This window comes from Galeopterus variegatus, unplaced genomic scaffold (assembly GCF_000696425.1).
Source record: "Galeopterus variegatus unplaced genomic scaffold, G_variegatus-3.0.2 Scaffold38, whole genome shotgun sequence".
Lineage (NCBI taxonomy): Eukaryota > Metazoa > Chordata > Mammalia > Dermoptera > Cynocephalidae > Galeopterus > Galeopterus variegatus.
Window position 1 is genome coordinate 959316 of NW_007726149.1, and position 15561 is coordinate 974876.

The 15561-nt window shown below is 40.8% G+C and overlaps 1 protein-coding gene across 2 annotated transcripts in view; it reads left to right on the top strand.

The window, feature by feature from the left end:
* PRPS2 (phosphoribosyl pyrophosphate synthetase 2) overlaps window positions 1-13221 on the top strand; it is a 24891-nt gene extending 11670 nt beyond the window's left edge. Inside the window, exons 4-6 of one of the 2 annotated variants that reach the window (XM_008571322.1) lie at window positions 7488-7661; window positions 8633-8792; window positions 10613-13221. In XM_008571322.1, the coding sequence (XP_008569544.1) occupies window positions 7488-7661; window positions 8633-8792; window positions 10613-10705 (427 nt within the window). In that variant the 3' untranslated portion in view covers window positions 10706-13221. The remainder of the gene's footprint in view (window positions 1-7487; window positions 7662-8632; window positions 8793-10612) is intronic. The other variant, XM_008571317.1, reaches the window with a different exon arrangement.
* The last annotated feature ends 2340 nt before the right edge of the window (window positions 13222-15561 follow it).

Genomic DNA, 15561 nt, shown 5'->3' on the forward strand with positions numbered 1-15561 from the left:
AAAAAAAAAAAAAAAAAAAAAAAGTGGAACGGAGTTTTATGGCCCAGATAGGGGCGTCCGTAAAGAAGGGAGTGGTAGGAGAGACCTGTGCCCACAGTGCTGTGAGAAAGTGAGGAAGCTCGGAGATGTGCCCTTATACATGCGTGGTGAAAGTGACGGGGGACTCTCAGGCTTCGGGACATCTTTAACATGCAAAAGCCCGTCCCTCACTGGATACACTCGTCCGCCTGCAGCCCAGCTGATGACCTAGAATCACACTTCGAAGCTTAGGAGCAGCTCAGAGACTGGCCATAAGGTCTGTGCGGGGACACCTTGGTCCTGCTGCTGAGAAGAGCCCCGTGTGTTCTGCTGAAGCTGCCAGCCAACGGCTGCCTAGGTTCCCAGCCCAGAAGAGGAGGGGGAATGGGCCTTGCAGCTGGAGATGGGCCCCTGGCAGCAGCAGGAAGTGGCAGGGACAGGAAGAAGACACAGATAGAGAAAAGACAGAAGCAGAACATGAACTTGAAAAGGCCCCAGACAGGCACGATGAGTGGAGAGTAGCACGTGTGGTGTGGCCTGGTAGACTGGATGCTGCTCACACGAATGCCCTCGGCCAGGACAGCCAGGTCGAATCACACTGAGTGTCACCTGCTGAAGAATGTGAGCAACACTTTGGAGTCATTTCTACTGGAAATGCTTGCAGTTTATTTGGAAACTTACTTAATCAGCGTTGAATATGGCAAATCCACTGGCCCAACCAAAGGTTAGAGGTAAAGCAGTGGACCAAGGGGTACGTGGGCATAAGGTGTAACTGGCTTTTAATAATAGCTTTATTGAGCTATAATTCAAATACCTGCAATTTGCCGTTTTAAAGTATACAGTTCAGTGGGTTTTAGTATATTTACAGATTTGTGCAACCAGCACTGCTACCTAATTCCAGAACATTTCATCACCCCAAAAGGAAACCCTATACCCATTAGCAGTCACTCCGTACTCCCTGTCCCCCCCAGCCCATGGCAGCCGCTCATCTACTTTCTGTCTGTGTGGAATTGCGTTTATGGACTTTTAACATCAATCGATCATACAATACATGGCCTTTATGTCTGGCATATTTCTTTCTTTAACCAGAAAATGTTACTTTGGCAGTCAATAAGCCCAAAGGATGATAGATTCCACAAATTCACATGGCCTTTTTTCTTACCTATTTTTCCTTTCCCAGCCCTGTTTTCATATATACAGTCTAAAAATATCAGGCATGCTCTTAGCAAAAAATTCAAGCAGTACAAAAGGTGACCACCGCCCCCTATGTGCTTCTTTAAACACCACTGTTCTTTCCAATGGCAGAATTATGTTATTCAAACAAATATCCCCCTATTTACTCCATACAAATGGTAATGTGCTGTGCACACTTCTCCACTGTGCTTTTTTAAAAACTTACTTGCTATACCTTAGCAATGATTCCATAGCCATGCACATCTGCTTTATCATTTTGTACTGCTGTGTGATATTCCTTCTTATGCATAGATGATTATTCCTATGACCAGTCCCCTTTAGCCACTTATAGGTAGTGCTGTTCGTATGCTTAAGTACAGTCCTGCGGCACTGCACTTGCTTTGACACTTTGTGCCCATGTGCAAATAGGAAATGTTCCTACAAGTGAAAACGTGGAGTCAAGGGGCATGAGCCATTTTAGTTCTTGTGGATAGTGCCAAAATGTGGTCTTTCAAAAAAGAAATACCAGTCCTCATTCCATCAAGTGTGGATGCCAGGGACTTTCTACACAGCCTTGCTCACGCAATGGTTTATCAGACAGGCTGATTTTCCAGAGCAGGTAAGTGATCTGTGGTATCTCTTGCTATGGTGAATTCAGGTTGCTGTGGGTAAGGGCACATTGATTTCCTGTGAGACGTCTGTTCATAGCTTTTGCCCATCGTTCTTTCCTATGTATTGTAGAGTTCTGCATAGACACACGATCCCAGCGTTGTTTCTCATGTGTGTGCTGCAAATATTTCCCCAAGGTTTTCATTCCCCTTTTTTATATTTGCACTTCCTGCAGGACTTTTAAAGCCTTCTCATGTAGTCATAGGTATCTTTTCTTCACCTTATGGCCTATGCATTTATGAAGGATTCACCCTTAAAATTTTTCTTCTCCCATGATTTTGTATATTTTTAAGGTTGCCTTTTTCCTTTTTAATGTTTCAGTTTTTCTTCCATCTGAAATTTTTTTTTGGAAGAAAGAGCGAAATAAGAATCCAGCTCCTCCCCCCAGCTCCCAGCCCCAGCTATCTAGTTGTTCCAAAACTATCTACTAAGTGATCTACCTCTTTACTATAGATTTGAAACGGCATCTTTTATTATATACTAAGTTTTCCTATCTATTTGCCAACTCCTACTCTTAAAAAATGCAGAGTAAACTACCTAGAGTAAATGGTCAGGGTTGAGATGCTGTTTTGTTCAGACCCCTCCAAAGCAGTCCCACTCACCCACCCCTGCCCCCTCTGCCAGGAGAGTCAGGCTTTTTAGGGGTGTATATTTCAGAATTTTTTGCCACCTCCTTTCCCATTCCCCACAGTTTCTGCTGCATATCATTGTCATCCTCATATTCTGGAGTGGGCTGTCCCCCAGCTGATGATCTTCTCTGGACAGCCTTGCAGTTCATGATGCATGATACATGATGCACGCAGTTGACATAATCTTGGCTTCTTTGCTTGGTGCAAAAAGTCATATTTCACCAAAGAAAATATATATCTATCTGACAAATTGAAGCCTGTTGCTTTAGAAAAAGCTTTGAGGCTTGACTCATTTCAGCTAAAAATCTCGCCACCGGAGGTCACTCTTGGGTAGTCTTTGAAGCTAGATTGGGTTGACAGCTAAGAAAAAATAAATCTAACGAAGAAACATAACTACCACTGTGGAGATAGTAAAAATCAACCTAAAAGTGGTATGGGAAGTAAGTCAGATTTAACAAGTTTTTCTTGTTATATAATCTTTGGACATGCTCTATAGAAAATTTGGAAAGTTAGGAAGAAGACAATTTTAACTACCTTATATCTCTACCAGTGATACCACCATGAATACTTTGGAGTATTATGTATCTCTTTTCTGAGATACACGTACACACACACACACACACGTACACACACACACACACACGAAAGAATGTAAATACGTGCCCAGAGGAAATAAAAGTCAAACTGTATATATAGAATTTTCATTCTGGCTTTTTCCACCTAAGAGTTCAGTGTAGTATGTGGTCTTAACTTCATTTATTAGGAATAAGTATTAAGTCTCCATTATATACCTGGAAGAGAAAAGTTACTTGTAGCTTTTTCAGGAAATGATAATGTTCTAGCTACCTAGGCAGCTTTTTGCAGGATTATTTTCCTTTACCTTCTGCCTCTGACATTACCACTGGGTACCTGAAATGGCTGGGGCTTCCCACTCAGATGATGAGATGTCCCAGGTCCCCACTGGCAAAGCCCACAGCTCACCTTCTTGTCCCAGGCAGGCCTCCAGGCCCTCTGTCTGTCTGCACACAGAAGTTACCTGCCAGAGATGGGGAAACGGGTCATGTTTGGACTTGGTGGGCTGAGGGCTTCCTCCATAAACGGTGGTGCCACACCAAAGTCTTCCTAGTCCTTACCAAACAAACAAGCCACAATTAATATATATGTACATTTTGTGCAGGGTGTTCAAGTGTCTTGGGAAAACCTGTCTCATGTTCTGAAAAACTAGCTTTCCCTAATTGGAGTTTGAGTGGCTTATTTATGAAATTGGCATGTCAATAGTAGTGTATGTTTTGAGGTGATTATAGGGCAAAATTTTTGTCAGCCTTCAAATTAATTTTTTTTCCTACTTTAGATTCTTAAGTAAGGAAACTGTTGGTAGATAGACAAGTTTAGAAATGAAGGATATTTGCTAGGGCTACTGTGGTTTTGGTTCCAGCCTGAAGAAAGATTTTTTTTTAAAGGGTAGGAGAAACATGGACCTCATCATAGTAATAACGCTTGCCTTTGCTTCCAGGGACATTTGGAAATCTGAAATTGGTGTCTTATTCTCATATCTAATAGTCTGTGTTTAGCTTCAAAGTTTGGTCCCTTTTCTGTTACCGTGATTATTGACAGGTGTGGACTTATGACGACTGTCTTCCTACGTGCTATAAAGCTGTTGTCCAGTATAGCTTTTTTCTTCTCCATAGATTAGACATCATTATTATTGTGGTTTTATGCAATCAGCATTTCTTTAGATTTGTCCACGTGTTGATCAGTATCTTCACTTACCTTTCTCCCCTCCCATCTTAACGTATCTGCTATCGTTTTCCTTTTGTTTAAGTCACATCCTTTAAGTGGCTTTATGTTAGAAATGAATTCTCAGGTTGCATAGTTTGGCTGAAAATCTTTATGCTGCCCTCATTCTGGAATGGCAATTTTATTGGGTATGGCATCCTAGCTTGGCAGTTACTTTCTCTTATCACATTGAAGATATTACTCCACTAACTTCTGGCTTCCATTGTGGGAGTTGAGAATTTGACCATCAGTCTGATTGCTGTTCCCTTCTAGGGGACCTGTCTTTATCCTTCACCTCTTTTAAGATTTCTTGGTTGGCTTAAGATTTATCTGTTAGGCTTATTGGATTAGAGGATTGGTGACTTCCAATAGTTCTGGAAAATTCTCAGTCATTGTCTACTTGGATATTATCTCATCTTTTTTTCTTTTATCTCTTTCTAGAATTCCAGCTACTTGTGTCACCTAGTCACTCTGCTGTTCATGTCTCTTAGCTTCTTTTTCATATTTTCTGTGTCTTCTGTCTTTGGGGCTCTCTTGATCTCTATCTTTTAATTCACTCATTCTCTATTCAGGTGTTTTCGATCTGTTTATCTGCTAAGTTTTTAATTCCAGATACAATATTTTCTGTTTTTCGAAATTCAGTTCTTAAGTCTTGATTGGCCATTCTTCATATGATCCTTTTACTCTTATCCCAGTTCCTGTTTGATTTCTTTAAAATATACAAAATAATTACTTTATGATCCTTTTCAGTTAATTCCAGTATGTCATTCTTTGCTGTTACAATTCAGTTACAGTTATTTCTGGTGTCTCTCACTTTTGGTGCCTTATTTCCTTGGATATTTTGTGACTCTCTTCTGTGAACCCCTCATTCCCTTAGAATTTTATCATTATAATCCTTCCCAGAAGGTTTGCATTTGGTGTTGCCAGATACCTTGGAGTACTAACCCAAAGTATCACTTTAAATTAAACTCTCCACTTGAGGGTTTTCATCATACATATAATGGGAATTTGGACAAGCAATCCTTAGGAGAGCTGAGATGTGGTTTAGAACTCTCAAGAGAGAATGAACCTCCTCCACTCAGCCTAGAGTTTGAGACAGATAAGCATCTTTCCAGTTCCCACCTGGGCAGCAGGTTTATTTGTCATTCCTTGGTACTCTGAAGGAAGAACCTCCGGCGTCCCTGTGTAAATGAGGCTCTCGTGTTAGACTGCCCATCACAGCTGGGCCCTAGGCTTGCTGTCTCAACCCCATGTCTCCACCAGCAAAACAGAAGCTTGAGATCATTAGGACTCCTCAGAAACCCTCAGAGCAAGCACTTTACTGTGTGCCAGCTTCTCAGGACAACCTACTTGTGCATTCTCTGCCTTGGACCATTCCTACTACCATTCCAGCTGGCAATGTGTTTGTAAAGATAGTTCCCCTGAATTACGATGCAACCTGGCATTCTAGTTGTTTCCACTGGGAAGGGTGAGCAGGCTGCCTAGTCTGCCAGAGTGCCAGAATGCAACACAAAGATGTCGTCTGGAAATGGAAATATGTCTATATGGAATAAAGGGGACCTTCCCTTAGGCCTTGTTTTCATATATTTCTCTTGCTTGAGATAGCAAATATCCTTGCTAATTCTAATGCAGAACAGGAGTATTAACGCTTGAAAGAGGTTGCCGCATTCTTCAATCAAATTGAAGAGAGGATAGTTGAAGCTATTAAAATACTGGCAGAATAAACTTATACAGAGTTTCCATGTGATGCAGCAATTCCACTCCTGTATATGTGACTGAAGGACTTGAAGACGGAATCAAACAGACACTTGTATGCCAGTGTTCACTCACCATGGCCAAAAGTGGAAACAGCCCACATGTCATCAGCAGATGAATGGATAAACAAAATGTGCTATATCCACTCAACACAGTGTTCTTCAGCCATAAAAAGGAATGAAATACTGATACATGCTGCAACATGGAAGAACCTTTTAAACTTTATGCTAAGTGAAAGAAGCCAGACACAAAAGACCACATATTATATGATTTCATTGATATGAGATATCCAGAATAGGTAAATCCATAGAGACAGAAAGTAGACTAGTGGTTGGCAGGGCCTGGGAGAAGGGAAGAATGAAGTGATGCTCCATGGAGATGAGGTTTCCTTTTGATGTATTGACATGTTCTGGAACTAGATAGAAGTAATAGCTATACATCATTGTACTGTATTTAATGTCATTGAATTGTACACTTGAAAATGTTTAAAAGGGTAAATTCTGTCTTATGTGTATTTTACCATAATTTTTTAAAAAATGCCAGCTGTGCTGAAAGTCCTCAGACGTGTGCAGGGCAGCTTGGAGTACCTCTTCTTCTCCATGCAGTTCCCTCAGCCCCAGAGGCCTGCCTGCTCTGTCCTTGGATGTCCATTCCTGGTCGCCATCTGAACGTGACACAGTGAATAGGACCAGCACTTTAAAAATAATGCATGGAGGCTGGATCCTGCATGCACTGCATCTGAAATTGGGGTTATGGGTCCCCAAAATATTTTTTCAGCTGAATTGCATCATGGCTGATTGTTATTTTAAAACTGGAATAGGAAAATCTCAATGTCACATTATATCTGTGGCATTATTTTGAAATAAGTGTCATCATTTAAGTCTACTCTCTATGGGAAAATCCAGAACATGTGGGCTCACCATCCAGCCTGGCCCACCCACCTTCTCTCTGTTGCCATCACAGCTCCTCCTGAGCTAGTGACTTTTGAGTTCTTGCCTTAAATGGGCAGAGGGCTGGACTCATGGTTCCCAGAGTCTCCTTATGCCTCGAGTGCAAGGAAGCCCATTCTCCTGAGCCTACATATTAAATGGGTGTGTTAATCAGGACTTTTGTCCCCACTATCTGCTCTACAAACCGAGCAATTGGTACTTCCTAAATACTTTGTTTTGTGTCTGTGATTTTAAGGAAGTACCCACAAACACTATGAGATTGAATATCAATTTCTCATTCAGCAGTTTTTTCAAGTGGCCAGGGTGCCCTGACGTTCATTCCCAGCTACCACAAATGCAGGGTATGTCATTAGCACGTTTCTCCCTGTGGGTTGGTTAGTCCATGCCCCAGACCGTACCTGGCTTCACAAGTGAGACTTGAGTCTTTTTGTTATCTCCAGTGTGGTCACTTGCTGCACTCCGGTAGAACAGATATTACTTGAGTGTTAACATGCAGTTCACTAATGTTCTTGTGCAGGGTCACGTCAATTGCAGACAGGTTGAACGTGGAATTTGCTTTGATTCACAAAGAGAGGAAGAAAGCGAATGAGGTGGATCGGATGGTTCTGGTGGGCGACGTGAAGGACCGCGTGGCCATCCTCGTGGACGACATGGCCGACACCTGTGGCACCATCTGCCACGCTGCCGATAAGTACGTAGGGCAGTTCAGGGCACCATGAGGACATCTCATTAAGAAGGAAAAAGACATCAGCTTTCCAAAATTGGGGCTGCTTTTCCTAATTATTGCTGATTGGTTGACAGTGGAGTTTTAGACCAAAGGAGATACTAGGCCCACTTATTTTTATCATACGTTCTTGGTAGTAAAGGAACCTGGGCCTTTTCATTTTCTAGATTGAGCTTTCAGTGTATTTTTAAAAGGGCCAGGGAAGGTGGCTTCCCTTGTAACCGAGCACAGAAGAAAGACAGTTTCGGGGGCTTATTTGGACCCTTGCTTTCTTCCACTCGGCCTTTGCTCCAGCCTTCCCAGCCACATTGATTTCTAGAGGAGGCAGACCCGTGCTGTCTAACATGGGAGCCACCACTCAACCACGCAGAGCTGTGGAGCACTTGGAATGTAGCCAGTCCCACTTGGGATGTGCTAAGTAAGAATGTAAAACACACACCAGGTTTCAAAGACTTAGTACAAAATGAAGAATGTAAAATATCTCCTTAACAATGTTTTATATTATGTACACATCAAAATGGTATTTTGGCTATATTGGTTTAAACCAGTGGTTCTCAACCAGCAGCAGTTTTGCCCCCTGGGAGACATTTGTCAATATCTAGAGACAGTTTTGGTTGTCATGACTAAGAAGAGAGAGGCGTTGCTAGTGGGTAGAGGCCAGGGATGCTCTAAATTTTCTTGTAATGCACAGGACACCACCACTAAAAAGAATCATCCAGGCCTAAATGCCCAAGGTTGATAATCCCTGATTTAGTGGAATACACAGTGTTTTGCTAACACATACCTTAAAAGATCCTGGTTAGGCTAATAATGTGACTGAAACTTGTTTCATCTTTTCCGTTATGGAACACACTTTCTGCTTTTAGCATTCACATTAAGGGAGAGTATTTCAAGAATATCTGTGTGCACTTAATTTTTTATCTTCTGCTACTTTCCAGGCTACTCTCGGCTGGAGCCACCAAAGTTTATGCTATCCTTACCCATGGGATTTTCTCTGGGCCAGCTATTTCCAGGATAAATAGTGCCGCCTTTGAGGCTGTTGTTGTCACGAACACAATTCCCCAAGAGGACAAAATGAGACACTGCTCCAAGATTCAGGTACTGTCTACACTGCAGGCAGAACCAAGCAGCAAGGCAACTGCTTCAGAGCCTTAAAAATAGCATCACATCATCTCTGTGTGACTGCTTGCTAAGCACATACTGGCAGAGGTTGCAGCTTCTTCTAAGGGCAGGATACCAATCACGTTAGATCCCTGAGAAAGGCCAGGGCCAGCAGAGGTCAATGTTCACTATTGAGAAATAGCCAGTGAATAAAATTGCAATAGAAAAACAGTAAGAAACAGGCTGTGCTAAAGCTAAACATAGACTTATCATGTGACCCAACAATTCTACCGCTAAGTATGCACCCCCAAAATTTGGAAACATGTTCAAGCACAAACTTGTACATGGATGTCCATAGCAGCACTATTTACAATAAAGGTTGGAACACCCAAATGTCCATTAACAGATGAATAGATAACCAAAGTGTGGTCCTTTGCTGCAGTTGAATATTATTCAGCCTTGAAATAGAAGGAAATTCTGACGAATGCTACAGCATGAGTGAACCGTGAAAACATTATGCTAAGTGAAAAACAGCCAGACACAAAAGGAGGAATATTGTATGTTTCTGCTTATATGAGGTACCTAGGATAGGAAAATTGATAAAGTAGGATGGGGGCCTCCTGGGAGCTGGGGGAGGGAGAGGTGGGAAGTCACTGGTTAATGGGTGCACAGTTTTTGTTTGGGATGACGGAAAAGTTTTGGAAATCGATGATGGTTATGCAACACTGGGAATGTAATTAATGCCACTGAATTGTATACTTAAAAAGTTAAAATGGTAAATTTTATGTTACATATATATTAGCACAATAAAAAATAGGGGGTACACAGCAAGCTGTACTAAGGATCTTCACAGTTTTGCTTCTTCCTGTCTCTCCTGACGGGACATCCACAGGCTACCAGAGAGCTGGTGATAATCACCTGACACCAACTGGCCTGAAATAAGACAGAAGGGTTTGAGCCCCGCTGTCGCCTGTATGTCGCATTGAACCCTGGCAGGTCATTTCATCTCGAAGCCTCGGTTCCCATCAGTAAAGCATGAGGGTGGGCCAAAGTGGTCTGCTTCGTGATTTCTAATCCATCACAGAGAAAAACACAGTTCACTTGACACAAGGAGATAAGTTTGCAAATGGTCACAATGGCGGTGCCTTATATTTTCATGCCCAGTTAGCAGTAGTTTAGGTTGGGAGCTGGCAAGTCCAGCCCACAGGCCAAATCCAACCCACTATCTGTTTTTGTAAATAAAGTTTTATTGGATCACAGCCATACCCATTCATTTATGTGTGGCCTGTGGCTGCTTTCACACCACAATGGCACAGTTAAGTAGTTGTGACAGAGACCGTCTGGCCTGCAAACCTAAAATAATAAGTCTCTGGTTCTTTACAGAAAAAGTAGTTTGCTGGCCCCTGAGTTAGATGATCACAGTTGTGCTCTTAAATGATGTAGTCACAACCTTTACTGAAAGAGAGAAAGAAAAAAACCTTCCAAAAATGATTGAGTATAATTAATTTAAAAACAATAAATGTCCTAAGAAAAGGATGTCTCTGGTTAACAGGAGCCCTGAAAAACCTTTGAATCTCTGCTCTGAAAATCTTCCTTCCAGGATCCCAGACAGGTTTGGTTCCCTAGGTTGTCATTTGAAGACAGACCCCAAAGCTGTCTGTCCTCTCAAAAGAAATGAGTGTGGGAGGTTTTGATGATGACACGTCACATGTGCTGGAGAAATCGTTTCTAGGCGTTCTGGCTTTTCAGTTTTTCAAGAAATCTAACTAAGATGTCCTGCTTTCCTCCTCCCTTTCTGTTTCCTCGTTGGCATTTAGGTCATTGACATTTCCATGATCTTGGCTGAGGCAATCCGAAGGACACACAACGGGGAATCCGTGTCGTACCTGTTCAGCCACGTCCCTCTATAAAGCCAGAATATGACGTGACGAGCAGACTGCTCTGACTTCTGACCTGCTTTTGTTTGTTTGATTTTTAGCTTAGGACTCAGCAATGGTAGAATAATCACTGGCAAAAGCACAGATCTCTGTATTCTCTGTGATTCATTCAGTGTTCCTCTTTCTAAAGCTCAAGACCATTTCTTTCCAGTTTTGGGGGGATGGTGGTGGTTATTTGGTCTTTAAGTGGACTATCTTAAATGAGAAATGGTTTTGTCAACTTGACTTGTTCATATGATCTTTTTTCCTTTGTTCTTTTAGTACTTTGTGGTGACATCTTTCAATTCTATAATTCCATTGTGAAAGTTCATAGTTTATATATTTTGAGGTTGCCAAAGGTAACTTCAGATTAAAGCCTTCTGTGTAAATATATAATGATAATGCTTGTGGACATTTGAGTCAAGCCCTGTATAAAATTAGCCCTTTACTTTGGAGTGAAACTTAGAAAATTTATAATACCATGAATTTTGAATTCTTTCTTTCCTTCCTTCTTTTTTTGGTAACTGAGTTTCAAATAAACCATCTTGGTTACTGTGCTTAATATGGGCCAAATTTTATTTGGCTTAAGATGGCACTGACTCATTTATTTTTGGGGTAAACATTAGACGTATTAGAGGCGATATATTTCTGTATCTTTTTTTATTACCACTTCCGAAACATATTATAACTATCACTTACCTGAAATGCCGTGTCCTAAAATTCCAAAATAATGTTCAGCAATCGCTCTGATTTAGAAACTGTTTTGAAATACAGTCTCCAAGCTCATTGTCACGTTGATACCCTCCTCTGTCCATCCCAGGTGGACAATTTTGGGGGAGGCACCTCATGTCCTATCACCTTGCTCTTTTACATCATATTTTTAGCTATAACTTTTACTTTGTATTTTTTCCCAGTAATTTCATGTTGTAGGTTTCCACCAAAATAAAGACTCTCATAGATCTCAAATTTACTAGCCTAATCACTATTTTGCTTTTGACATAAATAAAAAGGTGACTTTTTATGAGTGCCACCAAATGCATTAATTTGGTTAAATGTTCTTTTGCCCTTTGTAATCAGAAGTTACAAGTCTCTAGTAACTGATCGTTTTAACTAAAGCAGTTCATGAAAAATGTGGGTTGGAGAGGCCTATTAAAAAAGTGCAAATAAGTAAACATTAGTTGCTCCATTAGGATAATTTTCAAAAAGTGGCTCAAAAGTGACAGTGGAGGGGAAATTCACTGAGGGTTACAGTCCCCATAAGATGGCCCTTACAACAACCTCTAAGTGAAGTGCCTGGCTGCCTCTGTGGCAGAAGTCAAGCGTAGACTCGTTGTGAATCTTGTCATCCGCACATTGGTGGACAACCAACTGAATTCTCCAGCCCCCAAAGAAAAGGATGTGCCTGCATAGACAAAGCCTAGGAATAATAAACAACAATCTCTTCCTTCTGCTGAATCTTAAAACTGGTAGAGAATAAATTCTCTGATCTAAATTCTGCAGGTAGAAAAATCAAATCTACTTTGGTCATTAACAAACTTGAACAGCAGTGTTCAGGGTTTCAAACGTTACTACAGCGGAGGTTGAATTGAAATTAGAAAGTATCATTTTAGTTGTTGCAGGAACTAGGATTTCAAAGGATAGTGTAGTCTGGTAAAGTAAGCCATGCAGTACAGACTAACTGTAGCTAGATAGAGTTGACTTGACATATATAAAGAGCCTATTTTGATACTTTGTAGTTTTTGTTTTTGATAAATATGTGACATCTTTATTTCTTGAAATTTTCATGCTTGTACAAAATGAAGATATAGTTATAAATGCATATATGTAGACAACTTGACATACAAGTGTGCAAGTTTAGACATGTTGACATGACTAAAGCCAGTTAATTTAAAGGTCAGAATTTCATCTAAGATATTTAAAGTGTAAGAATATATAGACCTAGTTTTAAAATGTGATCTTCAGATAAAAAAAACTGTATATGAAAATCTGCATTGTCATTCTCTGAATTAAGAACTGATGATTTCTATCATTATTTAGCCCCACTTTTGTATTTTAAAGTACTTCTGATTATATTTATGAACTGATTAGACTGGACTTAGCCATATGCAGTGGAAATTTAGATCTTAACCATCTGATGGTTTTGGTTCAACAGAGGTGATGAAGACTGCCTGGTGAGCAGCTTAATCCCAGAACATTAGTGTTCCCTGCTGCTGGTGGTGTGGATACTTCAGTGCGACCACCAAATATATCTGTCCTGTACTACTCTACTGAATGGGGGTAGACTTGGCATATATTGAGCCAAAAAGAGGAGCCAGAGAAACATGAATATACCAAAGTTATTTAATCTCCAACTGAAATGATATTATCAATTTACAGATATTCGTATGTAACTTTACTTTGTTATACAATGTCAGCTAGATCCAGGAATGTATCATTTGCAATGCTTGTGTTTTAAGATCCTCCAACATTGTACTAAAATATTTCAATAAAATGCTGATTACTTTCTTCCATAGTTTGTGTCATCATTGTGGAATAGTGTGTTTTGATGGAGTGATGTGTCGATGCAGTACCTGAAAATGTTTGCTGCTTTATGATTATAGCCCACCATACAAAATTACAGAAAAGCCAGAAGTTAATTGAAATCAACTCTTCTGCATTTCAAAGGATTTTGAAGGATTTACTAGCAATTTCCTTTCCCCAAAGCATAAGTTTTGCCACATAAGGCTTCCAAGTTGATAATTCTAGATATTTCCTATAAAATTAAAGATTGCACATCAAAGTAGTGACGTTCAGTAACCATCTATTTGATCAAACCAAACTTAAACATAAGCCACATAAAAGTTGTTCATGTGGTTTGATTTCAGAAGCACTGAGAAGGGTTCTTGTCCCTGTAGCACACCTACCTGTACAGTGATGCTTTAAATTACTCTCATGGGCACAAAGTAAATTTTTAATTATATTCTCCCAGTGAAGCTCAGCTTTAAAGTACGGATAATGCTGAGAGTGGCGACATGTCTTAAAGTCACAGTGAAATAAAAACTACAACCAGGTTCGTCTGAGAAAAAAATTTATGACAATGTGAGAGAACGTGATAGAATGTCCAGTGCTAGAAAGGAGGAGGCAAGAGAAAAAGCTGGAAGCCAAAACACCTTACCAGCTTTGCAGTTTCACCCAATAATGTCTCACCTCTTTGGAGGTGTTTCATTTCCTATGGCAATTACTACCTACCCCACCGGCTGAACTACAGGAGGACAGGCTAAGCAGCAAAGGGAAAGATGAAGTACTAAGGAGTTCAGGATTGAATCCGGTGGCAGATATCAGGAAAGGCTTGGTAAAGGGACCACCATTACTGATGGTACTTCATGGCAGAATTTTCTAGAATCTGATGGCTGTGTTCCAGCATTGACTAAGCAGGATAGCCCAGGATGTTTGGTACATGATGTGTTTCAGCGAGGATATCCAGTGAAGATGGGAGTTAGGGCTGAAACATACTACCACATCCTTCATCTAGATTGCATAAAGAAGTCTGCAGAATTCCTCCCTTTCGCTGCAAATATTCCTCTTACTGATTTATCTCCCTGTATGCCAGGAGCACATCGCTCCACCTTTTTCCTGTCCTTGCTTTCCAAGACCACATTCTGGATGGTTTGCTTTGTTGTAGTGTTTGAGCTCTATTTTCTCTTCTAAAAGAGCATAATGCTCAGGAAACAGACTTCACCACTTACTAGAGTTAAAAAAAAATAATAATTATAGATTCCAGTAATTACACACAGGGGGTTGTTTACTTAAATGCATTATAAATTAAACTTATGCAAAAAAAAATATTCTTAAAAAAAACAAGAACTTTGGGCTGGTTGCTGAACCCCTATGTACCTCAGTTTCCCTGTATATGAAATGGGGATGGTAGTAGCATCTCTCTCATAAGAGAGTAAGGAAGACTGAATGAGATACCTGGTTAGCACTAATTGGTTCATACATTAACTTCAACTTTTAGGCAGGCATCTTAAATCTTACATTTGAAAGAATAAAATGTGAAGAAGCAAGATTTTCATGCATTTTCTAGGTGTTAAAGCCTAGAGGGGAACAAAATCCCCTCACCCACCATTTTAGAAGAGATGTGCTTCTTGGCATGAATGAGACTGCCTCAGTCAAGGTAGCATTTAGGTTATAACAAATAGTTGCATGTTGAAAATACTTCTAATGGCCTGTAGCAAGGACAGGGAGGAATGAACACCCTGTGCTTATAGAGATGGTGGTTGATGGAAGCCACCGACAACAACCTGATTTGATTTCAGCCCTCACCCTCCCACCATAAATACAACCCAAAGTGGTGCCAGTAAAACTGGGAAGAGCAGGTTTTACTCTTTGAACAGCTGAGTTCTGTGGCCAAAAGGAAAACCAGCTGGACTTATTTTACATTTCAAGGGCAGGATAAAAAGAGAATAAGAAAGAAAGAACTGTAACGCAGTGAGTGCGAAATGAGTGTAGCCATCTAGAGTCTGGTTCCTGATATGCTACTAGCAAGCTGTGCAGCCTGGTGAAAAATGTCTACGCCTCTCTGAATCTGAGCATCTCTCAGCAAAAATGGGAGGGAAGATGGCCATTGAAGGCCCCAGCAGTTTTAATAGGCTGTGACATCTATTCTGGATTTAGCTGGAATAGTTCTAATTGAAGGCTGTGGTTCTAGTGAGGCAAAGATGATTACTCCCCCTCAGGTGACCAACTCGTTTTCGTTTGCCCAGGGCTTTTCTCGATTTTAGCACTGAAAGTTCTATATCCCAGGAAATCACGAGACATTTGATAACCCGAGTTCTCGCTCTTCTTTTTTTTTGGGGGGGGGGGGGGGGGGG